Genomic DNA, 7,667 nt, shown 5'->3' on the forward strand with positions numbered 1-7,667 from the left:
AATTATCATATTAAACAAAAAGTAAGTGTGACATCAAAATTATTTCTACATACAAAAATATAGAAAAATATATAAAAATTGAATGTCAAAATTATTTCTACTCATTTTTGGATTTAGTCCCTATTTAATTGTAACGTTTAAATTGTAAATTGAACTACTATTGTTCCCATCATTATCTTTTATTTAAATCTTACATTTTTTTGATAAATGAACAAAATAAGATACACAAAAAAAATAAAACATTACAAAAAGAAAAATCTAATGAAGCAGATAGGCCTATCAATGATACTTGGAACTTCATAACTCGATCCAATTATCACATATTTGGATAAGGTGTTTATGTAATTATATTTTGATATTGCAATTTGCATCCGATTAATAATAAAAAACAAAATAAAAAATATATATTTATAAAAATTTATAGATATATTATTACTATCATTATCATCATCTAGAATTGTCATGTGTAAAACAAGTGCACGCTTACTAGTATTCTAAAAGAAGATAAAGATAAACAAGGGATGTAATTTCCACTAGGCCTGGAAATCGTATCCCACCTTAAAACTTCTCCAGCTCACCTCTAAGGGGTGATCATGGGATGGGCCTAAATGGCCCACGCTCAGCCTACAAATTTCAGAGCCTGATACAAGTTGGGCCTGAATATAATACCCGGGCCCAAGCCCAGAAATAGTTAGATTTTAGACGGGACTGGGCCGGGTTAGAAATAGAAATGATCGCCTCTCTGCTCTAGCTAGTGCTCTCTAAAAGAAATTCCTAATTAGAAATGGATCTGGCAGGTCTGGTGGGATAGGCCCAAATCAGTTCTTTGTGAAGTAGAAATGATGATTCTGCTTCAACTCAGTGATGGGCTATGCCTGGTTAAAGAATTTAATTAAACCCATAGTCTCACTTTGCTATGGAACAGATCATCAGCCCGTTTGCAGTTATACACTGAGAAACAGGAGCTTTGTATTTCAGTTGTTGAAATCAGTTGAGGAAAACTCAGAAATCTTGGAATTGGAATGTGATTGCGACAAATAGTGTGGAAAAGTGGTAGAGGGGTTAAAAGAAAGCAAGAAAGCAACCCCCTAAATTGGACTGTGAAGCTCTGTTTTACAGAAGGAACAAGAAGGCCTCCAACACTGTTTTGATAATCGGAGGGAATCAGGTTTAATTGAGCCAGTCATGAATGAGTGAACGAAGGGTGTGGTTTGGGGTGAGGAGCTTGTGGTTGAGCCTTAGGTTGGTCATGGGTGATGTCTCGTGCCCTGTTCTCAGCCACTCTTCTATGGCTTCCCACTCGTACGAGAAACCATCTGCTGCTACATGTGGGTTTTTCATCACTTCCTGCACCCAGAACATTAGAATTACAGCAACTGAGACTCTGAGAGTATCAGAATCAGACAGACAGACAGAGTATGTATATAGTTATATACCATTACCAACCTGCAAAATTGGGCAGAGGAAAACACTAGGCACATCGCGATCGTCCTCCTGGTCCAGGCCTCCTTCCGTCGTCTGGCTTCCTCTCCACCCCTTGACATCGCTTGCCTTTCTCTTCAGTTCCTCAAGTTCTCTCATTACTGTAGCCCTCCTCGTCTCCATCCTCTGCTTCCCACCGACGTCCACGCACCTCAACGCTATCCCAGCAAACTCCTCTGCCAACTCCAGCGGCCATTCTCTCGCCGTCGTCTCATCCAAAACCCCAATCAAGGCCCCGCATTTCATCGCTCTCGTCACCTCCTCAACCAACCCAGCACCTTGTCTCCCCGTCAGAAGTTGCAGCATTATGATTCCAAACGCATGTGCATCGGACCGTTTCTCTGACTCCTCGGATGATCGACCCAGTCGGAACCCAGCGAGTTTGGCTACGAGGTGGCGATCCAGGAGGACCTTGGATGGGTTCAGGTCACCGTGGACGATGGACCTTGGCTCCGCCATGTGAAGGAAGCTCAGGCCTGAACAGATCTCGGCCGCGATGCGGATGCGAGCGTGCCAAGGGAGAGTCCTGTTTCTGCTACGATTGGACTTGGAGTTGGAGGAAAAGAAGAGAATGTCCTGTAAGCTACCGTTGTGCATGTATTCCAAGATGATGCATCTCCGCTCGGTGCAGGCTCCGATCATGCTAATCAGATGGGGGTGCCGGATTTTGCACAGTAGCTCCATCTGCATGGAGTTAAATTGATGCAATTGACCAGTTATGATCGTTACAAGTTAATACCAGTAAAATGCATTGGCCCGACCTGTTACCTTAGTTCGGAACTCTTCTTGAGACTGTCGACAGAGAGAATCCTGCAGTTTGATGGCAACTGTTGTATGGTTGAGCCTTCCTCTGTAGACGTTCGTCCCAACGCCTCCCGATTTCAACCTCATTCGTTCGGAGAAATCATCGGTTGCCACTCTGATCTCGTCGGCCGTGAACTCTCTGTAAGCGTAGTTCAAGCTATTCGATGATGCCGTCGCCGCTGCTATTGCTTCCTTTTCTCTACAGAACTCGACTCTCCGGCGCAACAAGTCCCGCTCACGGCGCAACTCGTCGATCTCTAGGAGCATCTCAGTTCTTGCCGCCATCGCATTCTGTAGTTGGCTTTCAGCATGGAATTTTGCCAAGGAGGACGAGTGCAGCTTACGGGTGAGCTCTGCTTGGAGCTCCATTATTGAGCTGAGCTTGCTCTTGGTCTCTTCGATGTCACTCGAGACTTCATAGATGTATTCCCTTGCTGCCTCCAAATCTTTCTTTAGATCATTCTGAGTGGTGCTCTCTTCATTTATACGAGCATCTAGTTCTTCAACCTACAGTAGATGAATTAATTGTATCAAACTTCGTGATCTGGTTAATCTCATGATTCTCATCAAGGTCTGCACGAGACCCTGTTGGGTTTTACGAATTCGGTGTGTAGGAAACAAAGAAATACCCTACGATTGCAGAGAGAAATGATCCGTTCAGCCCGTCTCTGTCTCTCAACGTGGATTTTGACTTCTTTTCTTTTCTCCTCTGTCATCTTACGGGCTTCCTCTGTTTTAGCTCTCATGGCACCAATTCTATCCGAAGCATTCTGAGATTGCACCAAAAAAAAGAGAGAAATTTCAAGCAGAATCCATGGTCATGTAAGTCAAAGATAGTGAGACAATAGACCCAAAAACAGGGTGTTTGGGCAATAATGAGACAGTAAACTGTAAATTTAAACCGGCTTGCTTTAGTACTCTACTGCTCTTGTTTGTTTGCTCATGGGAAATGGAAGAGAGAGGGACCAGCCCTGGAAGTCTGTCGGGTTATAACCTTGCATCCAAACAACCCCATCTATGATCAACTTTACATAATAATGTGTAGCTTGATTAGAGAGATTTTGTTCTTTGTTTTCAACTTTTGGTGTAAAATAAAGGTAGTGTGGTTGGTAATTAAGTGGCAACCCATCTTATCATTCTATGTCTGTCGTTATCTCACTGGTTTCAAAAATCAAAAAATGAGGACAGAGGACCCAATCAAGAAAGCTACATTGAAGAACCAATGCTGGATTCTTTATATAATAGACAATTAATTCAAATGATTTCTAATACCAAGAAAGCTACATGTTTAATCTGCAACCACAAAGAACAGAAATGGTTCAGAGGTTACCATTTTTGTACTAGCTTGTTGAAACTTCTCCAGCTCTTTCTCAAGACTAAGTTGGGAAGCAGCAGGACCATTTTCTTCTTCATGAAATTCTTCACCTACTTCTGAAATTGACAACCACTGAAGGTAATTTTCTACTTCTTCAGCATAATTTTCCCACCTATCATGAGAATTGAGCGATAATTCGATGCCCATCGAAGCGGCAGCCGAGGTGCAATGGGAATCATCTCTCACACAAGACTGATGAATAGCTGTGCTATCTGTGAACACTCTACCTAGCCAACCTTTGAAACTACCTTTGTTCCTCAACTTAGCAACCATGAGTCCCTGGTCATCCTCCACAAACCCCTCTTCATTCCCTTCTCCAAGAAAAATCAATTCCCCTCCACATATTATGAATGACTCACAAAAATTAGGCTTGTTCTTATGTACATAAAACGCTGCACTGATTGCACTCTTTGTTTTCCTTAGAAAGAAAAGTAGGAACTCATTTTAATATACCATATGCATATATTAAAATGAAAAACTCAAAAAGCAGGGTTAAGAAACTGAACTTGATAAGAAGATGATGACATAAACAGAAACAATTACCAACACTGGGATTTCATGAGTGTAATGCCCATGACAAATTTGGTCACCCGAAGCCTTGATATCAGTCCAACAATAACCTTGTAAATGGGTTCTTCAGTTTTTTCTACTTTTAGAACTCCAGTTCTCACCTATGAATGAATGAGTAAAACTGAATATGATTTAATTATAAATCAACCAAAATTTAAAAGGTGTTTCTTAGAGATATAAATTTAAAATTCTTAAAAATAAAGACATCATAACAAGAATGAGTGGTGCCTCAAAAACTGCCAGGTCTCAACTTAGAAGACCAGAGACCACCATCAGATAGGTCCCACTCTAAAAAATACTTAGACACTCATGGCTGGAACTTGTCTGATCCTTCTGATTTTTTAGATAAGTGGTCTTTTAGGTGAGGCTTATTTAATGGTGGGTCCAGATGCTCAATTCATAGGGCACATGGTTACACATTGTGATTGAAAGAAAGGCATTTCATTGCAGCTATGATAAGGCTGTTCTGTTTTCATCATATTCTGGCTCAAAACCCCTCATTCTAAAACTGATTTAAATCTTCCTTCTAAATTCAAATAATATAATTTCTGAAGTTAGAAGACCAGAGACCACCATCAGATAGGTCCCACTCTAAAAAATACTTAGACACTCATGGCTGGAGCTTGTCTGATCCTTCTGATTTTTAAGTGGTCTTTTAGGTGAGACTTATTTAATGGTGGGCCCAGATGCTCAATTCATAGGGTATGGTTACACATTGTGATTGAAAGAAGGCATTTTATTGCAGCTATGATAAGACTGTTCTGTTTTCATCACATTCTGGCTCAAAACCCCTCATTCTAAAACTGATTTAAATCTTCCTTCTAAATTCAAATAATATAATTTCTGAAGAAGTTAACACAGAAAAATAATTTGATATTGAGAAGATATTTAAATGTCACTGATGAGTTTTGTACAAGTGGGTCGAATAGCAGGGGGTTAGCAGAGCAAAGTAATTTTTAATTCAAACCACTTTTGCAGTACTGCTCTTCTACAGAATGCAGATTTTCAGCATAGAAACTTTTAAAGAGCATTCAGAGAAGCAAATCAACCAAACCTTGGCACAGAAATCTATGTACTTCGACAGCAGCTTGTCGGTCTTCTCCTGTTCATACATCCTAAATATCCGCAACTTCTCATCATTTACAGAGCTTGCAGGAAGCTTTCCAACTGAGACAAAATTAATAAAGCCCATCTGAGTTCCAGTCAAAAGGGAGGGAAAACTGTAGTCTAGAACAGATATTCAATGGGAAATATAGTATAACTTACATGGGGTGTAAACAAAATCCTTGTTATTATTGTTGAAATGGATGATAACTATGGAAATCGTTTGCCCAGACCATTTTCTCAGTGCCCACTCCAAAGTCCCTATCCCTTCCTGCAAATCGTTCCCGACGGCAACATAGACCTTCTCCGACTTGGTATCCATCGATGGTTTGCTCGAAACAAACAAACTTGAGCTGAAACTATATACTTCGGATTTATATAGCCTACAAAGGATGGTGAGAACGATGACAGGAAGGTATCAAGGCATGGATCGATCGGAATTCCTATTTTTCCGGCAAGATATTTAACCAAGGCTAATTCGACTGTAAACAGAGGTGGCCGCTGAGAATCGATTGTGAAATAGAAGAAGAAAGAAAAGTAAAGGAAGGGTACTAGAGTCTAAGAAGTTTGGTTTTCTTCTGAAATGTTTTCAAAGATTTGTTGTTGGAAAATTTGTAAGGGATTGAGACAGATTGCCTTTCTTTACGAGGCTAAGACGGCCAAGCTTGGAAATCACCGTGGCTAAGCAGACGTTGCTTAGTTGGGTCCTCTTCTTTACTTTTTAATTATTTGATTTGATTTTTCTTGTTTCTTTGTTCTTGACTCTACATTCCATCGTTCGTGTATTGTGTATGTATTGACATATACTACAACCTTCACCCTTGGTTGCCGTTCTTCCAGGTCTAAGCTATTGAACTGGGACCAAAGAATTCCGTGAAAGTGATTTCTAGTTCCAACTTCCAACCTAAAGAAAAACAAAAGAAATCTCCTCCAGGTATTGTAATACAAAGATGTGTTTGGTTTGTAAAAAACAAGATATTTTATCCCTTTCTATCATTTATCATACCTATTATTATATTCTAAAATGCAGTTGTGAATGTCAACAAAACCTCTTTTGCTTTGTTGCTTCCTTCGAACTTTACGTTTTTAATTAAACCAACTGGTATGCATATATTTATATTATATTATTATATATATTTTATATTATTAATATATTGTAAATGAATATATATATATGCATTATATTATATATTTATAATATATAATATATTACTTATATGTATTTCTAATTTTTTATATTATTTATTATATATAAATATTATAAAAATAAAATAAAACAAAAACCGATAAACCAAACCGTCAATTGATTAACTGGTCGGCTTCGATTATCAGTTTTTCTGGTTCAGTTTAAAAAAAAAGGTCCATGATTTGGTTAACCGAACCATTACCCTACTATGCATCACTTGGGGCTATTCTAATATGGAGTCTAGATAAGTTATTCGGAGTGCTCCTCACTCCAATATCAGTGTGAGGTGCACTCTATGAGGATCAAATCCCGATTCTCGATTCTCTAGTATGATCTATGTGAAAACTTTGCTGTCCATAGGCTCTCTCTCCATGGTCCATACCTCCACACCACACGTTAGTTCATACAGCCCCGTCTCCACAAGGAGTAAGGGTGCAATTTGGACAGGTTAAGGTTAGGCTTTTGTCAAAATTTATACTAATTTGGGCCAACCTAAGTTGGACACCCTAACAGGGAGAGTCCTGTGGACAGCATAGGTTGTAAGATGTAGACAGCCAAGTTTTTTCAATGATCTATTAACCACTTTTTATCCCCAAGGCTCTGTTTGTTCGCAATGCAATCAGTATTGCATCCATTTGTTTGCAACTATATTTTGCATTATTAATTGATACAAAATATGCATAACATTCCTTTCACCATAGTGCTGTCTGGCCTTCCTCTTGCCTCCATTGTTTTATTTATTTATTTATTTTGAAAGCATAAACCAAATTTCATTCATCAACCAAAGATGAATTGATGAATGAAACTACCTTCCATTTTCCAATTCACATAAAGTTATTGCAATCAATCATTTTACTCTCCATATCTCATTTGCACTTATGGCTCAGTTTGGAAGGAGTACAAATACAAATATGTAGAGGGCAAAACCTTGTATATCTACATATTTGCATTTGTACTCCTTCCAAACTGAGCTTATGCATTTACTCCAATTGCAATGAAAACAAATGAAGACCTCCTTGAGTTTAGTTTCGCCAAGGAAAACCATTATCATATACCATGATGTAACTCATGTTGTTATGAGAAATTTAAGACTTTCTCAAACATGTATGGGGGCCAAAGTTATTTTAAACCTCTTTATCCGGAGCC

At 38.9% G+C, this 7,667-nt stretch overlaps 1 protein-coding gene across 1 annotated transcript; it reads right to left on the minus strand.

The window, feature by feature from the left end:
- Positions 1–407: 407 nt before the first annotated feature.
- LOC104595503 (U-box domain-containing protein kinase family protein) lies at positions 408–6,039 on the minus strand. The gene is made up of 8 exons (XM_010256255.3): positions 5,498–6,039; positions 5,286–5,398; positions 4,205–4,332; positions 3,617–4,079; positions 2,916–3,056; positions 2,251–2,793; positions 1,447–2,166; positions 408–1,347 (listed from the first exon to the last, which is right to left on the minus strand). The coding sequence occupies exons 1-8, from the start codon at positions 5,655–5,657 to the stop codon at positions 1,171–1,173; spliced, it is 2,445 nt and encodes an 814-aa protein (XP_010254557.1). The 5' UTR covers positions 5,658–6,039; the 3' UTR covers positions 408–1,170.
- Between the last annotated feature and the right edge of the window lie 1,628 nt (positions 6,040–7,667).

The sequence above is a fragment of the Nelumbo nucifera genome, chromosome 5, assembly GCF_055504915.1.
Source record: "Nelumbo nucifera cultivar China Antique chromosome 5, China Antique-T2T, whole genome shotgun sequence".
Taxonomy (NCBI): domain Eukaryota; kingdom Viridiplantae; phylum Streptophyta; class Magnoliopsida; order Proteales; family Nelumbonaceae; genus Nelumbo; species Nelumbo nucifera.